At 47.2% G+C, this 13,324-nt stretch overlaps 1 protein-coding gene across 1 annotated transcript in view; it reads right to left on the reverse strand.

Annotated features, from left to right (window-relative positions):
- CRADD (CARD and death domain containing adaptor protein) overlaps positions 1-13,324 on the reverse strand; it is a 340,232-nt gene that overhangs the window by 249,851 nt on the left and 77,057 nt on the right. The window contains exon 3 of the mRNA XM_088532939.1: positions 11,492-11,791. Within this exon, the coding sequence (XP_088389065.1) occupies positions 11,496-11,791 (296 nt within the window). The 3' untranslated portion in view covers positions 11,492-11,495. The remainder of the gene's footprint in view (positions 1-11,491; positions 11,792-13,324) is intronic.

The following is a 13,324-nucleotide window of genomic DNA, read 5'->3' on the forward strand; positions in this document are numbered from 1 at the left end:
AATGACACTGTTCTGCTCTGTTGTTTCTCTCTGCTGTTTAAGACTTTTGTAAAAGGGGGCAACAGAGGGAGCGTTGCCCTCCATCGGAGTGTGCCTGGCCAGCGTCCCTGAGGCAGTAGCTGCAACAGCATCCTGAGCCCTGGCAGCTACCTATAGCCCTCGATCCAGTCCAGGCTTTCTGCAGATCCCTACTGGAAGGAAGCCATTTTTCTTGAGTGTATTTCCAAGAAACAGTTGACAGGCTTGGCACAGCTATTCCTGGAAATGTTCAATAGGTCATCTTCTGGAAGAGAGTGCTGACTGATGGAATTGAACAGATCTTGTTCGGAGCTCCGCGCACCGCCCACCTGCCAACCTGCTCTTCCCTGGCCGCTCGCATTTGCCCAGGATGCCCCCCGGGGGCAGCACCCTGCCGCACCGGCACCTTGGCAGGACCTCGAGCACCGCGGCCTCCCGCATAGCCGGCCCTGCAGCGAGCCGGCCCGCGCGCCGCCCGCCCCGCATCGTGTTTCCTCCTGGCAGCGCAGGCCGCTCGTTGTGCAGTGCCAGGACAATCGCAGCTCGAGGAAGATGATGGGCCCGAGACTATAAATCACAGCGCTGTCCCCTCGCACGCGCGTGCCAGCGCAATGGAAACCCAGCGCGCGTAGGTGCGCACGTGCGGTCTCTGCTTGCGAAGCAGCAGGTGCCTACGGCCACCACAGCCAGCAGTCACCCAAGGTCCCCCATCTGCATCCCCCTAAAGGAGCAAAACAGGGGTTTTCTTCATGCCCCTCCCCAGGGGATGAGTTGCAGGTGGGATGGCCCAGGAGCTTGGCTAGGCCGCAGTGCCGAGGGCCTCCCGTCTCCCCGCGCTTGGGCTGTGGCAGTTCTGGAGGTCTCAGCCCCATGAGAACTTTCTGTTCAGCAGCTTGCGAGGGCAGCTGCTCATGAAAATCATTTCTTAAACAATGTTCTGCAGGTTCTGTGTTGCCTCTCTTCAACTACATCCACAAATAACACACTTGCTCTCTGCCAGGAATTTAATTTCATCCATATCTGTAAAAAGCATCAAGACAAAACACAGTCAGCCCAAGCAGTTGCCAGAGCTGGCACCAGACCTGCTGGGTCCCCAGGCAGAGGCTTGGAGAAGCCTTCCATTTCCCTCTCCTATGGAGCAGACACATTCCCCAGGGTTTGATTTAGCCCCAGTCCAAAAATTCAAAATACTTTTTTTCTGGAGCACTGTGGTCCTACTTCTGTGTATCTCTAACTCAAGGACACTGTGCCGTGCATCTGCTCTGTAACACTGGAAAAGCTGATTTTTCCTTTTTTTCTTTTTTTTTCCCCAAATCTTTGTCTTCTAGACCTTTTTTGGCTGCATAGTAAACACTTCAAGACATCATTTGGTTACCAGCTTTATGGCCAGTTCAGATAGCTCAGCAGGTGTTTCACCCACACGCGGCAGTGAGAAACATTGCCACATAAAGGAGAGAAGAACTGCTCCTGGAGATAAAAAATCTCTAAAATAAAAAGAGAGCCATTTGTAAGGATGCTTTTGGGGCACGTGCCCTCTGGTGCATTGAGTCGAAGGAAAAAGCTGTGCAAAAATTTTTTTTTCCAGCATTCATTTGTTCATTCAGAAAAAGCTTCTCAAGGTTTTGGGGTTAATGTGGGAGGCAAGCAGGTACAAGCAAAGGAAGAGGGTTAATTATTTTCTCTGAGTAGGTGTGGAGAACACATCCTCCTCTAGTGGAGCAAGAAACCCCAGCTTATAGTTTTGGAAGGGACTCACAAATAATCTCTCTCTTTAAAATTGCATGGTATTTATCAGTAGCATGTGTCCTCCTTCCCTAAACCTGAATTCCAGATAACTCGAGATCTATCTATGTTCAGCCAGCAGCCAGGGTTGCTTTGTCATCTTGCTTCAGCACTGAGTGATTTTTAGAAGCTATTTAGCAATGTCTCTTCCATTTTTCTTTCCTGTGCATCTCCCTGCTATCTGGCCGGCTTGTGGCTGATAAACCTCAGTAACTCACAGATAAAACGCATTAAAAAAAGACCCTAAGCTGTAATGTGCCAGATGTGCAGGGAAATTTTCAAAACATGCTATGACTTTTTAGGAATACACGCAATTAATATTAAACAGATGCCTGAAGTTTCCTGCACAGCTGTTTCTCTATTATGTGTCACGACTTCTAATGGCACAGAGGTGAGAAACACAGACATGAGGAAATGCAAGACTATTCCAAACTCAAGCTTTTAAAACTGTTGCAACAGAGAGGAAATAAACAAACAAACAAACAAGCAAACAAACAACAAAAAACACCCCATTTTTTCTCAAGGAGCAAGACGCAGTATTTTTGATGTTGTGCTTCACAGAGCAGACACTGCAGTATCTCTGCAAAGGTAAGATATAAGGTATCTAACCCTTGGCAGTTTGTCACCTTTGCTAGACACCGTCATCTTTACTGGCTTCCTCCAAATTATTTATTTTCCCAGCAGAGATCCACTCTGTGTTTATACACAGCAAGGACTTGAACTAGGCTGTGTTTCATTCCAGGATCTCTGTTGCTGTGTGTGAACTGTTTATGCAAACTAAGTAGGTCTTCTTTCCAGGGAAACTTGTCTACCAAGGCTCAATTTCCTTTTATTGGATACACAAGCCATTTATTACCCCTGGAAGGCCTCCGTGAAACTCATGTTGTAGAGGCCTCCATGGGCCCCCGCAGCTGGCATAGGCTGCAGGGACCACTGGTACTATCAGCCCAGATTGCTTAATTTCAGCTTCTTTCGGATCACGATGCCTCAGGACTTTGGGTGGGATTCATTTAATCTGACATGAGGAATGGGATTCATCTGAATAAACGCATGCACCTACAGATGAGCCAGGCACCAGTTGCAGTCCCTGGGATGTGATTCATCTTGTTCTAGCAACACATCGAAGTAAGTGGATGAATTGCACCCTAAAAGTGGCTGTTTCTCTCCCTTGGCCCCTTGGCTATAAAAGGATGTGACCGTGATCAGCTCTGACGTAGGTGTCTGCACAGTAGATGCCAGAAGTTAGATGAATCCTTGTCTGGCTTTCTGAAGTTAAATCAATGACAGCTCATCTCTGTTCCCTCCATAGTCAGTGGAAAGGACTAGGAGATGTCACTAGGAGATGTCATTCACCTCTGTCTTAAACATGAGGTGAGTTGCCCCCTTTGTGCCCATCCTCATTTTTCTGTTCATAGGAGAAGTGTGGACTGGGTGCCTGATTTTGAGATGGTAAAAGCTAGATGAGATGAAGCCAGGTCTTAATCCCAGAGAGTTACTTTTCTCCCGGTGCACACCCTCACCATGACCTCTTTAAGTCCCAGCTTGTCTTTTGGCTGGCACGGCCCAAATTCTTCCACGCTTCCTGGTATACCTTGATGGGCACCAGGGTAAAACAGTCAGGGTGACACAGGAAGGTCTCTAGTTGTGAAGCAGCTCCATCCTGCGAGGGAGCCCTTGCCACGGGGTGCGGGTTCCTCCTCCCACCCGCTCAGTCACAGGCCATGTGCTGCTGCCGGCGTCTCCATGGGCCCTTCTCAGGGTGAACTGCGGCGGTTCCTCCTACCGCTGCCTGCCTGCCCCTCTGCAGGCTCGCAGCAGCAGTGATATTTGCCCTCTTGCTGTTTGCTGGGCCTTTCATGGGGAGGCACAGGCAGTTTATCAGCTACCAAGAGCATTCTCAGTGGGCTGAAAAGCAATTTCCTTTTCTCTTCTTTTTGCAGGATCCCAAGAAGGGTTTGATTTATGCCATCAGTTTCAGATTTAAAAATCCTCAGCTTCACCTAGGTACATTTCCTGGAGATCGGCAATGCTTAGTATAGTAAGCGTTTAGTAATGCTTACCAGATGAGCAATTCTGTTGTGCCATATGATAATCTCTCCTAAGCTAGCCCTGGGTTTATGCTTCAACGCTAGCTATAGCCAATGTCAAATGGTGTCTTTTATCTTCCTTCTTTCCTTACCAAGCCTTAGGAGAGCTCCCCACAATTAACATGGTGCCCCTTCATTGCTGCTTCTGCAGAGATGGGCGTCTGGATTGCTTTTGTGCAATGCTCCCACTTGGAAAAGTAAGCATTTGCCAACATGTTTGCATAGAGGAGAAATGCCACCCCTTTTCAACGAAAAGCGCAGCTGTTTGCCATGGAAAGTGGTGTGCCAGCATGTGGGACATGCCCGCAGCAACCCGTGTCCATACCATTAAGTTCAGTAAAGCTCAGGTGCCCCCAGAGCCTGGCTGTCCCCATAGACAGGGGCGTTCGAATCCGCCCAGGAAGGAGCACCCTGTTCCTCTTCTCCATGCTCCGGATGCTTGTGACACTAAAGAGAGCAAACACATTTATATTATGAAACACTTGAGAGACATTTGAGAAGGTCTCCATTGACTTCTGCACGTTGCTCCCCAAGGACCCGGCTGTTTTGACTCTCCACTTCTGCAAACACAGTGGCATCTTAACTCGTGGCCCCGTAGTGGATCCAGGCAAGGAGGCTTCCTCCTCTGGGGGGATGGCTACATGCATCTCCACAGCAGGGCCCAAGAGCCATCAGAAGGCCCCGTCCTGAGCAGCCGGGTGGCAGTGCCGGGTCCCCCTGCGCAGTGGGCCGCAGCGGCGGCCAGGAGTGCTCGCCGTGGGCCGTGCTTGGCCAGGGGCCGGCTGGCATTTCAGCAGGATGACGGCTGCGCTGCAGTCGCTCGTGGCTTGTCACCTCGCCAGGGCGCACGCCTCGCGGGATTAGCGTTTTGGGAATCGCAGCTGCTTGCCCTGCAAGCTATGTCCCTTCTAGGAAAGTGCGTTAAACCTGGAGCCGGGGGCTGCAGGAACCTGCTGGTCGAATCGCAGGGTGAATTCTCATGTGTCGGACGTGATTGCTTGGGAAAGGGGAAAAAAACAAAACAAAACAACAACAACAAAAATATCCCTCCTTGCCCTGGCATCTGCTGGCGTCAGAGAGCACGTGGCTGCAGGGCTGGAGAAGGCAGCGGGCAGGGGCTACCGGGAGCTGGCAGTCCTTGTCCAGTCGCTGCCCTGACTTTGTCTCCCCACTCCTCATGTCCTAGCTGCTCACATGGGTCCCCTCTGCCTGCTGACCTCCTCCCCTGCCTTCAAAAGGTGGCTGTGCCAGGGCTGCTTCGCAAGAGCCCCAGGCACGTACAGCCTGCAAGGACAGAGAGCTGGATCGGCAATGCCGCAAAGCCTGGGCTGCATCCACACCAGGGAAAAAAAGAAAAAAATCCTCAAATTCACAATGAAATGGTCAGCCAGTCTCAGGTTTCATTTCTGGTTTGCTTTTTTCCAGCTCTTTACTATATTCTTGTCGTTTTTTCCAGTGCGACTTTTGCATGAGATAGATAGGAGACAGCTCTGGTTAATCCTGCTCAGATGCTGAATGGCCCAAATGCTGGTGCTGTGCAAGGAACACGGTGCAGATCACAGGGAGAAAGCCCCTTTGCTCGGCAACAAGATTTGCACCACAGCTCCAAAGCCAGCCTGCCGGCCGTGCTGCTAGCCAGAATCCGATTTTTTGGAGGTTTCTGATTTCTGATTTCTGATTCCCTGCTGTCTCTCAGCACAGCAGCCACTTAGTCAGCAACCCCCAGCTTCTATTAAGCAAATACTCTGGGATGTGTTGCCTGTTCGCCATACTTTCAATAGGAAGGGTGCATCGCCGCATGAGTCGCAGCCTGAAGCGGTTCCTCAGCTTTTGCAAGCTCAGGAGCAGTAATGGAGAGGAAGAATATTGAATATTGACCCAGCGGCAAGGAGCGCCTGGCGAGAGGCAGGGAGGATACCAGGAGAAGGTGCCCTTCCCAGGGCCCTCGTGCTGGCTGGTTTGCTAATCCCGAGGCTTTCTCAGAAGGCGGCATTATCGGGAAGAGGGGTGTGTGCCCGACGGGCGCCGCTTCTGGGAACTCACCGGGAGGCACCTACCGGGAGGCGGCTCCAGCTGGGAGTCTGAGCAAAAGGTGTTGCTCAAGCATTTGCAGGAATAATTGAGCACTCGCTTTGCAGGTTGTTTAATAACCTGAAAGAAGGATCCTTATCAGGAGTCCCCACATGTTCTGGTTATTCGCTCACTTTCTTATTTAAAGAAAGTCTGGCAAATGCATCCATAAAAATAAAATTACCTCATAAAAGGCAGTATCACTGAGGTCGGCCCGCTCAGGCAATAGAAGATTTTATTTCCCCTCTAATATGTCTCTATATCCCTTTTTTTACAAGGATGCCTACTGGGCAAAGACCGTGTGCACTGAGGGCTGCTGCTTTCAAGGTACAACATGGGGGTATGTGGTTACCAGTGTCTCCCTGGAGGCCTCAGCCGAGCGGGCACACGCGCAGCACCTTCCTGAGGCTCATGTCCAGCACCCAAGGAGATGAGCTGGGAAGCACCAAGGCGTGGGGCAGGGCAGTCTCAGCCGTGCTGGAGAGACTAGCGATCTCCAAAGCCACCCAAGGCCACCTTTGAGGGGATTATTCCCGTTTCAGACCTGAACGGGCATTAGTGGTGCTGGAGGCGCACGGACAGGCCTCGGATCCCCTGGGCGGGTGCTGGACGGCCCCGCTGCTCGGCGCCTTCACTCCTGTGCGACGTCCTGTGAGGTGAACGGCGCGAAGCAACGCTCGCGGCAGGGGAAGGAGCCCCACGCCAAGGCAGAGCACTTGTTGCACCCGCAAAACCCTGTGGCTTCTTGTTGCCAAGACCTCCATAAAGGCCCCTTTTCAAGGCGAGGCAGCAAAAGCACCACGCTTCAGCAGGTTCTGATTAAAGAGGCCTAATCCAAAGCGCATTGAAGTCAACGAGAAATTTTTCTTTTTCTTTTTTTTCTATTTGCTTTTGGGGCTTGGATCAGCCAGCGGTGTCAGGAGCGGTCCTGGCCACACGTGCAGAGGGCTCAGTGTGGTCCCTGCGGCAGAAGTGGCACAGTCCTTCCCGCGCCATGAGCTGCTCAGCAGCTGCTCAGCCACGCTCCTCTGCCCGTGCAAATCCTCATGACAGCTTCAAAGAGGAAGCGCCAATCCCATCTTTCTCACAAATAAAATGTGAGGGAATTCTGCTAACATAGACACTTTTTTTTTTTTTCTAATCTGGGAAGACAGGATGAATGATTATTTCTGTTTCTGGCAAATTCTTCCTCTTTCTCGGGAGCACAGTTAAAAAGACATTGTATTCGGGCCAAAAAGCCAAATCACTAGATATATTTCTAGGTACAGTTGCCAGGTGACAGAAAGACACCTTGAAAGTCAAAAATTTTTCATTTTGTGAAATCTGGACAAATCTTTTGAATGTTCATTGTAAATCCACAAACCTCTTAGGAACTCTCTTTCCAGCTCTATTTCTACTATGTTGTAAAGATCAGTCAGTCTATGATTATCAAGAATATAGAAGCTTAAAAATAGATAAGCACTCAGAGATTGTTTTTATTTCCAGTAAGAAACAAAATTGGCAGCATGACCATATTTAGAGTCAGATCAGTGTTCCTTTTATGTTCTTTGGATACAATATGACTTTGTTTATTTTTCCAGCCTTTTGCAAAATGTTTTATTCCATAGATCAATGACTGTCATAATAAATGACTCAAGATGGAAATTTCTTTCTCTATCTGGGAGAAGCAACTCACAGATGATTGCACTTGAGTTTTCCTGCACAAACATTGCTTAATGCAGTGCAGAGCCTCACTGACATCCCTCTGTCCCAAGGAGATCCCATTTTTGTGATAATCCACATTGCTTTATGCAGGTGGGAAGTGGTGGTCTTGGTCGTTAGTTCTTGTTATGGTAAGAGTCCACCTGTGCTCTGCATAGTATAAAATCATTTTCACGAAGCTTTCTTACCACTTAAGACAGCTAAATGAGACCTCAAAGTCTCCATTACAGACCAAGAATGGAAAACAATGACTAATTTTTCCAAGGGGTAGAAGCTAAGTAGACCTCTTCTGCGGAAGGACCATCAAGGCCATCTTTACATTTTCTTCTCCTGGGGCTACTAAATGCTGCCACAAATGAGTAAATCTCAATAAAAAGATTTGCAATAGACATGCTTTCTTGGCATCAGTTGAGGAATCCAAATGAATCAGAAAATAGCTGATGCTGGCTAAACTTTGCCCCTGAGCCCAGGCTCGAGCGAGAAGACCAAAGAGGCCAGTGCAGGTAGTGAGTGGCATAGCGCAGAGCAGCTGCCACTGTCCTTCGTTGGACGATGGGTCATGGCCTTGATGGGGTGGCTGCCCCATGCAACCACCGGAGCCCCAAGTTGCCCAGCACAAAGCACCGAATCTTTTGACTTTTTTGGTATTACCCAACCCCATCTTAACCCTTTTGAGGTTTAAGTGGCATTTCCAGCCCTGACTGCCATGTATGGGTGGAGTGTTATGTTGCTGCTTATGTTCCCTCTCTGTGGGAGACGTAAACTCAAGTCACTGAAAGACTTCGGAGCAGGGAGCCCACAGCCTGGCTCTCAGCCTTCCAGAGAGAGCTCACAGATGTAGGGAATTAATGACGTGAAGCAAAACCTGCAGCTTATCCACATATCGTAGCTCTTTGCTCAACAGCCCTGCTGTCCCAGGGACAGGAAAACTGGCTTACTGGGTTGCCTCACGCCTGAACAATACTCAAGTTTCAGGCTTTCCTGCGACTGACATTTAAACAAATAATATTTGGTCTCAAATTAGCCAGAGAAGAATAAAAATTTTAAGACCTTTTGGCTGTCCTAGGAGAGAATGAGAGGCCTTGCTATACATCTGAAGAACTAAATTGTCTTAATTGCATCCTTGTGTAATATAAAGCATGACACACGGAAGAAAAATATTTTTAAGTGGATGGAAAAATCCACTAGGTTAAAGGAATACTACTGTCAAGTTAAATGTGCCTTGTGTGGTGCAAGAATGAGCTTTAACAAAACTGAAGAGTCTAATAGGAACATTTCCATGAATTTAAAAATAACAGCAATGGAAACAGTCTCATAAAATAACTAAACCTCTCCCTTCAATATTTGCAGCTCAAGCATTGCAGCATTAATTTAGGGCCTGGGAATGTGAAAGTAACTATAAATTGGGAATTAAGTGCTCTCTTCTACAATGCAAAGGGCCAGGTTTTAAATTCCTTGTCTAGCCAGGGCTCCTGGGATGCAGAATTCAGCCCATTTAAAGAACAATTTAAATGCTCTGCAGAAATCACCTGATATGATACTGATCCCTCAAGTTTCCAGTGACCTATGCTAGATACACAGAAGGATATCTGACCTATAAAGTTTCCGCTTATCCTTATAAATTCATATTTGGCATGAAGTTTTATACCTACTCCCAGTTGAGCTTTTCAAAACCTCATTAAAAATGCTCTGAATGTATTTGTTATGGGCAACCTGACATTAATGTTACAAATGCAGAACATCATGAAATACAAAATTTGTCCAAAGAAGAAAGAGGGGTTCGCAAGGTTAACTGGGGACAACTCCCTTGGAATACGAGTCTATGTTAAGGCCTGCTTTATGCTGGGTTAGAACAAGATACAGTGCTTGCATTTATGTGACTGAGAGGTAGCTTTTTCCTATAAATCACGTTTTCAGTGGCTCCGCATCTCCAGCTTCTGGTCCTCCAAAGTGCTGCAACAGACACGGCTCTGCTCCTTATCGCTAGCCGCAGCTGACACTGCTGTTTATCCCCCTGAGTGAATCGGGTCAGAAGGTTCAGGCTTCGGGCCTTGTATTTCAGAATCTGTCAAATGTCTGTACACCTACACAACCCCATCTGCACTCCGATGACTTTCAAACGGAAGGAAGATGCTGGCATTAAAGCATTGTGAAACAGTAAAGTAAAAAAATCCCCGCGCCTGAATTGATTTACATTGTTTATTTGGGACTTGCTGATAGACTTAAACTCTGTAAGCAGCCATAATCGGATATAATCAATTAAGATTGGAGTGAGGTATAACAGGATCATGATTTACTGAAGGTCAGAACTGCATTATATAAGACTAAAAATAATATACCACCAAATTGCTTCAGCGCCTGTAGGTGCTGATCCTGCCCAGATATAGTCTTTGTTACCGTGAAAAGCAAGGCAGATGGAGTGTCCTTAAAACTCTGTTGTCCTTCCTTATTTCCCAGATGTTCCTGAAAATCTGCATAGAGGAAGGATTTAAAAAGAGAGTGTAAAGCTCATTCTTGCCTCCATAAAGTCATCAGACAAAGCTGTGAAGCTATTAAATTAGATGGGGCAGATCCGGGAAGACAGGAAGTCAATTGGCAATGACTGCAGAGGAAACGCTCTGCTGGAATTTGACCTGGAAACCAGCATCCAGGCTTTTCTCCTCATTCACTGGGGAGCAAAGCGTCCAGAAAGCACTAAACTAGGTCCCGGAGAGTAGATGGGCACCTTCCCTGGGGACTGATACCCCTCTACCGGCTGAGCGAAAAGCCTGGTGGTTTCTTCCACCTGGAAGAAAAACTCTTTGGCTGGAGGCAAGAAGGAGAAAAGCCCAAAATTTATGATTCTTCTGGGTAAAATCTAACTGTTAACAGTGACACAGTGACAGTTGCCAAAGAAACAGGGACAGGAATTGTGAAGCTGCTCCGGTTAGATGCCGAAAAACAGGTGGGAAGCAAATGAGCATGGGGGCTGGCACAAGCTGGAAGGAGAGCAGCGAGGGCTCCTCTGTCATTGCAGGCACAGAGGCTCTGCAAACTCAGGCACAGCACTTGCAAAGTGAGACAAACACGGAGGGCTTAAAAGTTGTCTTACTTTTAAGGTACCTTTTTGCTCTGCTTGCCAGCTCCTGCATGACTTCTCGTCACTTGTGCATTGTGCATGCGCCTTGGGAACTCCCTACCCGTGCTACGCCTAGAGACACCATGTGCCCGTCCCCTTGCACCAACTAAATAATACTGGGAAAACCCCTTGGCAACATACTAAGTTTCTATTACTTCCACTCAGGACCGGTTTCTGAGGCAGGCTAGGGTGGTGGCCATCTATCCCAGCAAGAACCTGTATGTGTTAAAACTTTTCTAAAAGTGAAATTAGCCACCTGCAGTAACAGTGGTAGAATTGTTAAATCAATTATTCTAAGAAATTTTCTAATTTCTTACTGGGATATCAGTAAGGAGGGAACAGCAATTAAAAAAAAAGGCTCCTATGTAGTCCAGAAAATAGGTTAAACCAAGAGTCACTCCCATAATGAAACACGAAACCTTGCTGAACTCACTGCAGGGCTTCCTGCTTGCAGAGACTTTTAGTTTCACCGTACATCCCCACTGGAATAGTACAGAAGTAAACAGGCAAGAGTGATCCATTTTTTAATGCTTGCTAAAAATTCATCTGGCATGAAAAGTCACAAGGTGCCACAGAAAACTGGAATGTCTAAGACTAATAAAACCGCAGCTCTCAACCCCATTTTCCACAGATCGAGGCACCAGAGCTTCTACACACAGTTCATTGAACTCACTTGAGTTTAGCCAAGCGCTTGACCGCTGCCCATCAAGAGCACAGCCTCACTCAAGCATGTGCTGTATGGCAGAAGGATCCACCTCTTCTGCCCTCAGGCTGGCTTGCAGCCTTTGGATGGTAGCCCTGTGCCCAAAGCGCTGCCTCCACAGCACCAGCGCCGCCACGATCTGCGACTGCACGTTGTGCGGGTGGTTGACCTTGCAGCGATAGACGTCGGCGTGCGACAGCCCCAGGCACAGAACAACGTGCTCCCACTCGGGCCCCAGGCTCCTCGCGAGCTTGTTCATCTGCTGATCGGTGGGAGAACTCTTCAGAATAGACGGCGCGATTTCAGTTACATCTGGAAAAAAAAAAATGTAGAGAAAGAAAATGCATACACGTGTCACTGGGGTTTGCTGCAACTACTAATGTAAAACTTGGGAGAATAACAAATTTGAGGTGAAAAAAATAAGCAATTTAAGAAACAGAATGCATGCTCAACCAGAAAAAAATTAATTACATAATCAAGAAAATTAATTACAGGAAAACTAATGCTGAATGAATCTTATCAGAGAGCTTTGAGCTTCTGCATGTCAATAACCCAGATATCAGAATGCTACTCAGAAGCCAAGAGCTCCAAAAGCCGTGATAGATTTTGAGGCAGTGAACAGGAGCCATTTTAAAGGAACATGTTTCCAGCAGTCAGCACCCTCTGAAAATCAATTCGGTTACACAAGTTCGATGCAGTGACAAATGCAGGGCCAATAACACCTTATTACTCCTATTCTGTGACTCTCTGTTTATTTATATGCCTCAAAAGCAGCTCTGACTCCTCAGCTATCAGGCACTATTCCTTTTTTTTTTTTTTTTGATAGCTATTCACAATAAATTCTTCTTCCTCCTACAATGCTATATTTACCAGAATAAATATAGTGCCTCTCTATAGTGCCTGATCATATATGGAGGGTACCAGCTTTGGGAACTTTTCTTCCCTTTGCATGGTGCAAAATGTGTGGTTCAGGCCAACCACAATGAAGGGGGCAATCAACCCTTTTGGCCATTAACACTGTCCTGCAGCACAGAGCTCATTTTGCCCTTGTTTACCATTCAGCCACTCTTGTGCTTTTCAACCAAAATTCCCCATTCTCCAGCTCCAACCCTATGCCTTCCCTTCATCTCCCTAGGACATTTCGCCTTCGCTTCACTTTTCCACAATTTCCTTCCTGATATAAATTACTTCTCCTTATCCCTCTTCCCCAGATGTTGCAACTCTTTGGAAAACAAGCATGTATATGATACATCTGGCCTTCCTGGAATTGTTTCCAGGATAGTGTGAGGAAGTCCCATGGTCTCTCGGAAATTTCTGCCCAAGTGCCCACCAATCCCCGTTGAACCGGTACTTGAGTCATAGCTGCAAGATCAATACAGCTACCAAAACGGCCACCACAGGAATTAAGGTAGCTGTAACTATCAGTGGTAAAGACATCCTAGGGATTGAGCCTGCTATTTCTTATTAATACAAGAAGCCTCTTTGTGAACTCCTGATGGTAACTTCTGGTAGAAGAAAAAAAAAAAAAAAAAGTAACACACGAAGTGAGAATAGTGCTATTCAGAAACATGCCATATGGGATTCATCTCACCTAACTACTACTAAAATAGATCAGATGAATTCCTCCTCTAAAAAGGCATACTTCTCTCCACCGACTATAAAATGAACAAGCTCAGATGCTGACATGGATGCTGTTAATGTCTAGTGCCGGTGAGATGGTTTTCTGCTTATACATTCAAACCACATATCAGTTTTTATTTAGAAGTGTATTATTTAGAAAACCAGTACGTCTCCAAACCATACCCATTTTCCAATATCCTGTGAGATGACAAGCTGAAGTTAAGG

Source organism: Tinamus guttatus, unplaced genomic scaffold, assembly GCF_059628265.1.
Source record: "Tinamus guttatus ecotype Peru unplaced genomic scaffold, ASM5962826v1 Tinamus_guttatus_pri_ptg000472l, whole genome shotgun sequence".
Classification (NCBI taxonomy): domain Eukaryota; kingdom Metazoa; phylum Chordata; class Aves; order Tinamiformes; family Tinamidae; genus Tinamus; species Tinamus guttatus.